At 48.0% G+C, this 12,606-nt stretch overlaps 1 protein-coding gene across 5 annotated transcripts in view; it reads right to left on the bottom strand.

The window, feature by feature from the left end:
* LOC147108854 (protein NDRG3-like) overlaps window positions 1-12,606 on the bottom strand; it is a 131,405-nt gene that overhangs the window by 15,632 nt on the left and 103,167 nt on the right. For all 5 annotated transcript variants that reach the window (XM_086005765.1, XM_086005763.1, XM_086005762.1 and 2 more), the window contains 5 exons: window positions 12,084-12,149; window positions 8,785-8,836; window positions 4,165-4,212; window positions 3,403-3,438; window positions 1,312-1,363 (listed from right to left, as the gene is read on the bottom strand). In XM_086005765.1, the coding sequence (XP_085861891.1) occupies window positions 1,312-1,363; window positions 3,403-3,438; window positions 4,165-4,212; window positions 8,785-8,836; window positions 12,084-12,149 (254 nt within the window). The remainder of the gene's footprint in view (window positions 1-1,311; window positions 1,364-3,402; window positions 3,439-4,164; window positions 4,213-8,784; window positions 8,837-12,083; window positions 12,150-12,606) is intronic.

Genomic DNA, 12,606 nt, shown 5'->3' with positions numbered 1-12,606 from the left:
AGAACTGCTCCCAGTGCTCCAGGTGTGGTCTAACCAGGGCTTTGTATAGAAAAAAGTAAAAGTACAAATTGGGCTGAGGGAGGGCTTGTGGTGCTGGAAGAAATATTGAGGGGTGTTGCTGGTGTGATCCCACGACCCGGCTCGAGGTCCAAAAAAAGTGCGGCTCGGGAAATGGTGGGCGCGCTTTCCACGACGTCCATTAAACACAACGGATCGAAAAGCACTGGAGAAGGTGCAAAAAAGATTTACTAAGATGATACCAGAAATGAGAGGATACAACTATCAGGAAAGATCAAACAGGCTGGGGCCCTTTTCTCTAGAAAAGAGAAGACCGAGGGGTGACCGGATAGGAGTCTTCAAATTTATGAAAGGGTTCGATAGGGTAGACGTAGAGAAGATGTTTCCACTTGTGGAGGAGACCAGAACTAGGGGCCATAAATATAAGATAGTCACTAATAAATCCAATAGGGAATTCAGGAGAAACTTCTTTACCCAGAGAGCGGTGAGAATGTGGAACTCGCTACCACAGGGAGTGGTTGAGGCAAATAACACAGATGCTTTTAAGGGAAAGCTAGATAAACACGGGAGCGAGAAAGAAATAGAAGGATAGGCTGAGGGTGAGACAAAGTAAGGTGGGAGGAGGCTTCTGTAGAGCATACACTCCAGCATTGACCTGCTGTATTGAATGGCCTGATTCTGTGCTGTAAAAGTCTACGTAATTCCAAGCAATTACCAGCTTAATTGTTTCAACAGTGACATTTTTATACACAGATTAAATGGGGAATCTCAATGTTCTCTCACTGGCAGCAAGGTTTCCATTAAATAATTTAATAAATCACGTTACATTAACACTGCGAAAAATAGCTCCAATAAAAACACCGTGGGGGTGAGCCTTGCCTTGTCATCTGGAATGTACCTAAAAAAAGTTACACATGGACAGGTTACTATGGAAACAGCGCAGGAGATTCAAAGTGAATCCTGCACGAGGCCACCCTCAGGATGCAGACTCAGCCCTCCACTGTGTAACCTACTGCGCAACACCAAGAAATCCAGGGAAAAATGCTTTCTGCGCTGGTCAAACTAAACAAGCCTGTACTTTCCGAACCTCCACTGTGAAACGCAACCCGCTCCACCTGTTTATGGTGTCCACCTGGTCGGGAAATCTTACATTAAGTCAAACATTGTTCTAGAGTAACAAAGAACGAAAAGCAGCTTTCTCCATTATTAAACAATCCAGTGGCTAAATACGGGCTTAACAAGCCCTCGAGTATCACACCATTAAATAACCAAGGTTAAAGAGGTTGTACTTACTGTAGCCCATCCCCTGCACAAAGTACTTGAATGCTTCAGTCAGCTTGCCAGGCTAGGATGCAAACACAGGCACTCATTAAACAACATGCTTATTTTGGCCAAAGCATTTCGAAATAAGGGGCATATTATGAGCCAGTCACCATCAATGCACTAAAGTGTTGGGGGGGGTCAAGAATAGAGCCTGGGCGCCCCGTATCTTAGCCAGACGTTCTGCGTGAGAAGGAGACAGTGCATTCTCTAGAAAAATGGCAGGGGAAACGAGAGACTATGGGGGCTAAATTCAGTTGATTTGCGCCTCCTGTTGGCGCCCTAAGAGGGCGCTAACGGGGCACAAATCAATTAGCGCCTGGGTGCGGCGCTGCTAATGTCTCCTGCGAAATTCAGCGGGAGGTTAGCAGTGGTGTTAACTGTTGGTGCGCGCAGCGCTGCGCCGCCGGCAATGACGTCATCGCAGTGCGCAGCGCCCCGCTCACACCCCGGCTGTAATATTGGGTGGCGCACCCCGACTTACCGCCGGACGCTATGTCCGACAGGGTCAGAGGGGCCTACCTGTGGCCGGGGCAGTGCTAGTTAAAGGGGAGGTGCCGGGCGGCCATTTTTGTTGCTGGCCGCCTGCCAGCACCTGCCCCCCGTTGCTGTCCCTGGTCCCCGTGAAGCCCCCCACCCCGCAGGGTGCCGGCTGCTCTCCGTGAGCCCGGCACTCCCGATCCCTGGGGGCCCAGCTGGGCGCCGGGACGCGCTGTGCCAGGCCCCTCCCCTTTAAGGGGAGGAGGAAGGCCCACAGTACCGCGGCGCGACGTGCTGTGGCTCGCAGCGCCCCAAGAGGGACGTGGGGCACTTCCAGTAGTGCCCCCCCTCCCTCTCGGGGCGCTACCTGGAAAATTGGCCGCGGGTGCACTAACTTTAGCGCCCCGGCGAAGGTGGGCGCTACCGAATTCTTACCCCTTTTACTTTGATTGGGGTGTGGGGGGTGGGAAGAGACGGATTTGTGCTCGTGAATTCACATCCCAGTTACATGACTGTGAGGAAGTACTCTGTGGAGAGCAGGCTGTTCCTCACGGGGAGGGAGGGGTAAACTCGGAAGGCGGGTCATCTTCAGCCCCCTCGCTCACAACCCTAGCAGAGGAGCACCCCTGGCCTAGGTCTAGGAACGAGGTGTAAAGAAGATCTTTACTGTGGGAGTATCAAGTGGTACGGACAAAACCCTCTCCACGGCCCATTCCAAATAAAACACTAACAACTAACTCTGAAGGACAAGGGCAGCAGGCGTATGGGAACACCACCACCTCCAAGCTTCCCTCCAAGTCACACACCATCCTGACTTGGAAATATATCGGGCCGTTCCTTCATCGTCGCTGGGTCAAAATCCTGGAACTCCCTCCCTAACAGCACTGTGGGAGTACCTTCACCTCACGGACTGCAGCGGGTCAAGAAGGCGGCTCGCCACCACCTTCTCAAGGGCAACTAGGGATGGGCAATAAATGCCGGCCTTGCCAGTGACACCCACATCCCAGGAGTGAATTTTAAAAAAAAGTCACATGGGTGATATAATATAGCCCATCAGTCACATGGGTGATATAATATAGCCTATCAGTCACATGGGTGATATAATATAGCCTATCAGTCACATGGGTGATATAATATAGCCTATCAGTCACATGGGTGATACAATATAGCCCATCAGTCACATGGGTGAGGTATAACTGCATTCCATCAGTCACATAGTTGAGATACAGTTATACCCCATCATCAGTCAACACCTCAGGGAAAGACAAATGGGAAGAATTTTTTTTTAAAGGAAAACAGACTTTTGAGGGGTAAAATATTGGGCTTCAATGCAGGCTGGTCCACATCAAGCTGCACTGACTCGAGCGCAACACCACCAAGTGTCGTACTCTCAAACATTGAGCTGCAAATGCTTAGAAGTAGCACGTGTAGCAGAAACACTAGAAGATAAAAAACAAACTGCAGCCAAGAGACGTCCATCCCAAACGTGGCTGTAGTGAGGAACGTTTGTTCCAGGCAATTAGAATCTGATTTTAACACGGGGTGAATGTTCTCGCGGGAAGAGCCAGTACCGACTCCACTTACCTGAACGACCTGTGGAAGCCCGCCACAATCTGCCATCTGCCAATAAAAAGTGGAAGTGGAGATATGTTACTGTACAAAGCCTTGCTAGCAGATCAGAAGCAATACATGACAAGCCCTTGAACAGTCTGCATTGGCTGCTGTTTATTACAGTCCCCTTAATGGTTATGAATATTTCAGTTATTTGGAAATTCAATAGGCGACAACCTTTCCACAGGACGTAAAGAAATGTAAAGCAAACATCCAGAACCATAGGTAAACTGACTGGTGTCATTTATAATTCATATTAATCCTGATAAGACAAGAATTCAACAGACTATGACAACAAGGAGCGTGCTAGCTAAACTGAGGTCAATGCGAGTCAACGGGAAAACCCCTCCAAACGCCTGGATTCTTATCTGACACAAAGGAAGCTGGTTGTGGTTGTTGGAGGCCAATTATTGCAGGACATCCCTGCAGGGGGCTCCTCGGGGAAGCGACCCTGGCCCAAACACCCTCAGCAGCTTCATCAATGACGTTTCCTCCGTCATCACGTCAGGAGTGGGGTCCTTCACCAAATCGGACTTAATGGTGGAATGCATTGAATATGGGATCGACCCAACAATGGACTTTACAAACGAAACCTGCTGATGTTCGGTGGACGGGTTACCATTACAGGGGTGCCCCATTCAGTTATCCTCATTCGTCCACTTTTGGGTTCTTGCTGTAAGACAACGAACACACAGAGCGGAAAGCAGTGCTGGTCTTTGGGAGGGGAAATCTCACCTTCAGTAGTGTCGTGTTGGTTGGGTTTAGCCGAGAATTGCACTCCACCTGGAGCCAAATGGAAACAAGTACAATAACATTAGCAGCAAACGAACTGTAGTCGCACTAAGAGGTCACAAATACATATCATAGGGGACGCAATACATCCATTCGCAGGAGAGATATGCGAAGTCTGTACGAGAGATGAGGACCATCTATAAGAGTGCGTGCCTGGAATACTGGCTCCTCATTCACCAACAAGGCTTGTCCTGCTCGCAGTAATAGGTCCCTTGCTATAGTGGCTATGCAACTTACCCAGTTTAAAGTCAGGAGATTGCATTGAGTTGTGCTTAATACCAGATGTGACTGAAACAGCACCTCATCTTTTGATTAAGCACTTTACGGCCTTCCGGCCTCAAAATGGAGTTCAACAACTTTAGATCAGAACCACTGCTCCCATTTCCTCGGCCAGCAGGTGCTGGTAATGGTTCTGCCGTCGCCATTTACACATCCTCTGGACCCATCTTTTGTTTCTTTACTTGTCCCATTACCACGTTGCACCATCGCTTCTGCCCTCCACCCCATCACAGACCTTCCTTTTGTTCTTTTCTCCACCCACCCCCCCCGACCTTTCCCTGCCTCTATACTTGTTTATGAATTGTTAAATCTCTAACTTCCTTCAGTTCTGACAAAAGGTCATTGACCTGAAACGTTAACTCTGTCTGTCTGTCTCTCTCTCTCTCTACAGGTTAATTAGAGAAGTTATGCTGAATCTTTATAAAGCACTGGTTAGGCCACAGCTGGAGTATTGCGTCCAGTTCTGGTCACCACACTTTAAGAAGGATGTGAAGGCCCTTGAGAGGGTGCAGAGGAGATTTACCAGAATGGTTCCGGGGATGGGGGATCTTAGCTACAAGGACAGGTTGGAGAAGCTGGATTTGTTTTCATTAGAGCAAAGGAGGTTGAGGGGTGATTTGATAGAGGTGTACAAGATTATGACGGGTTTGGATAGGCTAGACAGGGAAAGGCTGTTCCCACTAGTTGATGGTACAAGGACTAGGGGACACAGAGTGAAGGTTTTGGGCAAGAGATACAGGGGGGATGTGAGGGAAAACTTTTTTAACGTAGCGAGTGGTGAGGACCTGGAACTCGCTGCTGACGGAAGTGGTGGAAGCGGAGACACTCAATGTTTTCAAGGGGAGACTGGATAGGCACTTGAGGGAAATAAACCTGCAGGGCTACGGGGATAGAGCGGGGGAATGGGACTGACTGGATTGCTCTAGAGAGCCAGCACGGACTCGATGGGCCGAATGGCATCCTTCTGTGCCGTTATGACTCTATGCTGCCTGACCTGCTGAGTATTTCCAGCATTTTCTGTGTTTATTTCTGATTTCCAGCATCCGCAGTATTTTGCTTTCAGATTAGTGTCTCTGTACACACTTACTTACAGTCTGAAGATGACGAGACCCCCAGCCACAGTTTGACTCCAATACACCATGTGTGTGTTCATCCTGCAGAACTCACCAAGCTCCTAATTCACGTCACGCGCAAGTGACAGGGAATTTACAGCACAGAAACAAACCATTCAGCCTAACATGTCCATGCCGGTGTTTATGCTCCACACGAGCCTCGTCCTACCTTATTTCATCTCTCGCTATCAACATATCCTTCTATTCCTTTCTCCCTCCTGCTTATCCAGCTTCCCCTTAAATGCATCTACGTTATTCGCCTCAACCACTCCCTGTGGTAGCGAGTTCCACATTCTCACCAGAAGTTTCTCCTGAATTCCTTATTGGATTTATTAGTGACTATCTTGCATTTATGGCCCCTAGTTTTGGACTCCCCACAAGTGGAAACATCTTTTCTATGTCTACCCGTCAACATTTTAAAGACCTCCATCAGGTTGTGAGGAGGATGCAAGGAGGCTTCAAGGGGATATAGACAGGCTCAGTGAGTGGGCAAGGACATGGCAAATGGGATATAATGTGGAGAAATGTGAAGTTATCCACTTTGGCAGGAAAAATAGAAAAGCAGAGTATTTTTAAATGGTGAGAGATTGGGAAATGTTGATGTTCAGAGGGACCTGGGTGTCCTTGTACACAAATCACTGAAAGTTAACATGCAGGTACAGCAAACAATTAGGAAAGCAAATGGTGTGTTGGCCTTTATTACAAGAGGGTTTGAGTACAGGAGCAAGGATGTCTTACTGCAATTATATAGGGCCCTGGTGAGACCACACCTGGAGTATTGTGTACAGTTTTGGTCTCCTTACCTAAGGAAGGATATACTTGCCATAGAGGGAGTGCAACGAAGGTTCACCAGACTGATTCCTGGGATTGGGGGGTGGGGCGGGGGGATTGTCCTATGAGGAGAGATTGAGTAGACTCAGCCTATATTCTCGAGTTCAAAAGAATGAGAAGTGATCTCATTGAAACATACAAAATTCTTACAGGACTTGACAGTGTAGATGCAGGGAGGATGTTTCCCCTGGCTGGGGAGTCATAGTCATAGAGTCATACAGCACAGAAAGAGGCCCTTCGGCCCATCGTGTCTGCGCCGCCCATCCATCCCTGTCCAGTCTAATCCCATTTTCCAGCACTTGGTCCGTAGCCTTGTATGCAATGGCATTTCAAGTGCTCATCCAAATGCTTCTTGAATGTTGTGAGGGTTCCTGCCTCTACCACCCTTTCAGGCAGTGAGTTCCAGATTCCAACCACCCTCTGGGTGAAAAAGTTCCTCCTCAAATCCCCTCTAAATCTCCTGCCCCTTACCTTGAATCTATGCCCCCTTGTTCTTGACCCCCCTACTAAGGGGAAAAGTTCCTCTTTATCTACCCTATCTATGCCCCTCATCATTTTGTACACCTCAATCAGGTCCCCCCTCAGCCTTCTTTGCTCCAAGGAAAACAACCCCAGCCTGTTCAGTCTTTCTTCATAGCTGAGGCGCTCCATCCCAGGTAACATCCTGGTGAATCTTCTCTGCACCCTCTCCAAAGCAATCACATCCTTCCTATAGTGAGGCGACCAGAACTGCACACAGTACTCCAGCTGTGGCCTTACCAGCGTTTTGTACAGCTCCATCATAACCTCCCTGCTCTTATATTCTATGCCTCGGCTAATGAAGGCAAGTATCCCATATGCCTTTTTAACCACCTTATCTACCTGATCCGCTGCCTTCAGGGATCTATGTACATGTACACCAAGGTCCCTCTGACCCTCTGTGCTTCCTAGGGCCCTACCACTCATTGTGTATTCCCTTGCCTTATTTGTCCGTCCAAAATGCATCACCTCGCACTTTTCAGGGTTAAATTCCATTTGCCACTTTTCCGCCCATCTGACCAACCCGTCTATATCGTCCTGTAGCCTGAGGCTTTCCTCCTTGCAATTTACCACCCCACCAATTTTCGTGTCATCTGCGAACTTACTGATCATACCTTTTACATTCTCATCCAAATCATTTATGTAGATCACAAACAGCAAGGGATCCAGCACCGATCCCTGAGGTACCCCACTGGACACAGGCTTCCAGTCACACAAGCAACCTTCGACCATCACCCTCTGCCTCCTGCCACTCAGCCAGTTTAGGATCCAACGTGCCAAGGCACCCTGGATCCCATGGGCTCTTACCTTCTTGACCAGTCTCCTATGCGGGACTTTGTCAAAAGCCTTACTGAAGTCCATGTATACCACATCCACAGCATTTCCCTCATCCACCCCCCTAGTCACCCCCTCGAAAAATTCAATCAGATTGGTCAGACATGATTTACCCTTGACAAAGCCATGCTGACTATCCCCGATTAATCCTTGCCTCTCCAAGTGGAGACTAATTTTGTCCCTCAGAATTTTTTCCAATAATTTCCCTACCACAGATGTTAGGCTCACTGGCCTGTAATTTCCTGGTTTATCCCTGCTACCCTTCTTGAATAATGGTACTACGTTAGCTGTTCTCCAGTCCTCTGGTACATCCCCTGTGGCCAGAGAGGTTCTGAAAATTTGTGTCTAGAACCAGGGGTCACAGTCTCAGAATAAGGGGTCAGCCATTTAGGACTGCGATTAGGAGAAATTTCTTCAGTCAGAGGGTGGTGAATCTTGGGAATTCTCTACCCCAGAGGGCTGTGGAGGCTCAGTTGTTGAGTATATTCAAGACAGAGATCGATAGATTTTTGAATATTAAGTGAATCAAGGGATATGGGGAGAAAGCAGGGACAGGGTACTGAATTTGGATGATCAGCCATGATCTCATTGAATGGCGGAGCAGGCTCGAGGGGCCGAATGGCCTACTCCTATTTCTTATGTTCTTAGGTCACCTCTCAGTCTTTTTTCTAGAGAAAAGAGCCCTAAGCTTGTTCAGTCTTTCATGATGGCTATACCCTCTCAGTTCTGGTATCATCCTTGAAAATCTTGTTTGCACTCTCTCCAGTGCTTCTAGATCTTGCTTATAAGATGAGGGGTGAGGCCGTGGGGGTGAAAAGAAAGCGAGCGAAGCCCCCACCCAAACTCTGAACACTAACGGTGCTGAAAGTTGCCTATTCACCTGGTCGGACCATGGGAATGCTGTGCGAATGAGTTTGCTATGCACCAAACTCCCCTTTAATTTAAAACACACACACACAATAAATAAATTGGCTGCCGAGTCACCTACCACTGCCTCCACTGCAGGAGAGGTATCACCAACAACCAGCAAAGCGGGGCACCTGAGAGAAGATAGAAAGAAAGAGTTCAGTCCCACTCCGCAGACTCCATCCTAATGGGTCTCAACACAGAAGCCAACACCGGATGTTCAAACCGAGAGAATTTCTAAAATTAGTTGAGTGTTAGCAATAAAACCACAGGGAGAGCAAGGAATCACTGCGACCTCAATAAAGGCTTCAGGAATTTCCCAAAGTGACAGTGAAGAGTCAGCGGGAATGTTTCAACGGTCATTGTCAAGAGGTGTGATAATCATCCAGAAACTTGGGAAAATTTAGGCCACGATCATACAGATTGGAAATCTGTTCTGATGCCAAAGACTCTGATGCCAACCGAGTGTGTCATCACATAAACGTCAACCGGCAACAGTTGGCAAATGGAAAACAATGGGCACATGGTTGTCGACATGCAGTGCAGACTGGACAATGGAGCCCCTCCCGCAAGCACGGCTGTTTATCGGGCTTGCGTGTTACGGCCACCTTTACTTCATAATGACTTGTATTATTAAAGATACTCCAAAAGGGAGGGATTGGGAGTTGCCAGTAATGGTACAGATCTCTCTCCACCTTCAACAATAACTTACACTCCTGTAATTTCTTTTAACATCGTGGGATGCCCCAAGACACCTCACAGAGATGGAAAGTGGATACTGAGCAGCGACGTGCTTGGGAAGAAGAATGGCCGACCAAAAGGTGGGGCAGGAGGAGGGGAGATGCTACTGAGACCAGAATTAGAGTGGGGGGTGCACAGTGGTTATTAGGGCTGGAGGAGATAGTAGTGGTAGGAAGGGCCAAGACAGTTGCGCGCGAGAAGGATTTTGAATTTAATGTGCTGGGGAACGGGGAGCCAATAGAGGCCAGTGAGGACAGGGGTCAGAGAGGAGCGAGACTCAGCACGGGATAGGATACAGGAGGGCAGAGCTTATATTCACTGGAGTTTAGAAGAATGAGGGGGGATCTCATTGAAACTTATAAAATTCTAACAGGACTAGACAGACTGGATGCAGGAAGGATGTTCCCGATGGTCGGGGAGTCCAGAACCAGGGGTCACAGTCTAAGGATAAGGGGTGAGCCATTTAGGACAGAGATGAAGAGGAATTTCTTCACCCAGAGAGTGGTGAACCTGTGGAATTCTCTACCACACAAGGCAGTAGAGGCCAATTCATTAAATATATTCAAGAAGGAGTTGGATATATTTCTTAAGGCTAAAGGGATCAAGGGATAGGGGGAGAAAGCAGGGACAGGGTACTGAGTTTGGATGATCAGCCATGATCTCATTAAATGGCGGAGCAGGCTCGAGGGGCCGAATGGCCTACTCCTGCTCCTATCTTCTATGTTTCTATGTTTCGATGATTTGGAGTTTATGGATAATAGGACTCAGGAGGCCGGCAAAGGTCAGGGGTCAGGCATCGAGGTGGTGAAGGCGTGGTCGAGGGGGGTTCAGTGGTTGGGGAGGGTGAGGTAAGGGCAGAGGTGAGCGATGTTGCGGAGGTGGAAGTGGGCGGCCTTGCTGATGAATGGGATCATTCAATTTTAAATTTAATATTTAGGATTATGCAGCAAATCAGATGAACACCGTTTTACTTTAACTAATCTGGGCTATAATATCCTCTGTGCTGTACTGTTCTATGATTCTATGGCAAACGAACAAAACTCCATCATTTCAATGACTAACACAGGGCTCATGTATTCCTTTAGTTTACAGCCACTCATTCACGAATTCATCAAAACTAAAAGCGCAGAACAAATTCACGGTGGTTCTTAGAATACACCCACTCCACTGCCCTACTGGGCAGACTAGCCGGTCAGTCGTGTTGGTCATTTCTCTGGCTCTCCCGATGGGTCAGTCATGTGATGCAAAGCCATACAGGCCGGAAACATTGCAAGCTCAACCTTTGGTCAGCGTAGAGCTAGTGGATTTCACGTGGGACAGCGACAGAATAGAACCCAAGCCTCGGTAGGTGGTGATAAAGAAAAACCAATTAGCCGAGGATTCTGCGTCTGCTCGTTATCCGATGCAAGGGCAGGATCTTGTTCGGCTATGATGCGTGCTCCTCTCCACATTGACCGAACTACCGGCGCTCAGTGTCCAGACTCTATGGGATGGATTTTGATACTGGAGGCGTGTAGGAGGCGGGACTACAACTTTCAGGGTTGTAGTCCCGCCTCCATCGAGTTGTGACCAACCCACGCGATTTTCACTTGATTGACCTTGTTGAGTCTGCCCAGCGGGCTCAGCAGGCCAATTAAGGGCCACCTGGCAACAGGTGACATCACAGATTGACATTTCATCTGTCAAGAGCTTTTGACAGATCTTTGAAGCCATCAAACAGTGACAATCTGTACACTAAGTTAATTCCTTCCTCTCAGGCTGATTTAGAGATCTCTCCAGAACAGAAAGCTGAATGCTGCAACTTTTGACAGCTTGCAGCCATTCTGCTTTCTGTGCCGGTGAGATGAGGGATTCCAGAGACCTGAAGGAAGGAAGGCTGTAAAGTGAAGGTAAGTAAAACTTATTTAAACACTTTACACACACTTACCTCTGCACTCATGCACACATCACTCACCTGAACACCGGACATCTCGAACCCTTCAGCCCGACGGTCCGCCTCGCTAACTTGGCATGGTTTGGAGTCGTCGGGAATCCCACACTTCAGCAATAAAAATAGGGATTAGGCTAAAAACTGCCTGTTAACTACCTGTTAACAGGCAGTTAATTGGCACTAATCCCCTTCCCGCCTCGGGGAGGCGGGTCCCAGCACAGGTCGGGTACCCGCCTCCTTTGAAACAGGCATGGAGGCGGGTTGGGGGCGGGATGGGTTCTTGCCCCCCGATTTCAACCCCCCACACGCCTCCAATCCCGCCTCAACGGCCCAATGAAAATTGAGCCCAATGTTTCGAATAGCCATTTTGGGTGAGACACTAGACGGCTGTTGGCATGGTATCGTACCCGATTCCGGAGAAGATGAAGTGTGGCAGTTACTCCGAGTGGACTCCCAGAAACAGCACTAAAGTTGCTATTTCGAAGTGGAGGTTGGCATCTCACAGTACAATGGAAAAAGGGCTTCAAGATATAATTTCACTGCAGAATAATTCCACGACAGACCATGAGAGAGAGAGAGAGAGAGAGAGAAAGAGAGAACACCTTTCAAGTTAAAGGCCAGGCTTTCAGTGGATACTTCTAAGGTAGGATTCCCACATTTAATTGACTTCAATAACTTAATAAACCTGTTTGGTGATGGAAGTTACTCACTGCAGAGTTTTAACAGTCGCTTCGTTGACGCCAAGAACTGGTCGTTCAATATCCAAGTCTCTGCGACTATAAAAGGAAAAAGATGCACACAAGTTATCATTACACGGCTGACTCCAAATAAACACATCTATCTATATATTCATAAAGATCCTGTGGTAGGCATGTGCTTTCTGCTCACAAACCCTGTCATCACGATTTTTGGTCACGCTTTGCGTGTCGAACTTTACCAATCATAAATTGCTATGTCAACATTTCCCCATTCAGTTTTTCCACATCAAGTGTCACAGTACAGTTCCAGGCACTCGCCACTAGGTGGTTCTGTGGAGCAAGTTCCTGAAGTCTCTCTTCCCAACTCCCATCACTGAGATGTAAATAAAAACAACTGACCGAGTGCCATGCCATTGACGAGAACAAATAAGAAAGTCATCAATACTCAGGCTGTACAATTAGCAGAGGATGGAATTTTTCCACTTAGTTCTTGAAGCTCCACTTAACTGGGGAGGGGCATGGGACTGATAATATT

This window comes from Somniosus microcephalus, chromosome 13 (genome assembly GCF_052327205.1).
Source record: "Somniosus microcephalus isolate GS21.2 chromosome 13, FLI_Smic_1.0, whole genome shotgun sequence".
NCBI classification, from domain to species: Eukaryota; Metazoa; Chordata; class Chondrichthyes; order Squaliformes; family Somniosidae; genus Somniosus; species Somniosus microcephalus.
The sequence above is the reverse complement of the archived record's forward strand: the minus strand, read 5'-3'. Positions and strand labels throughout refer to the sequence as shown.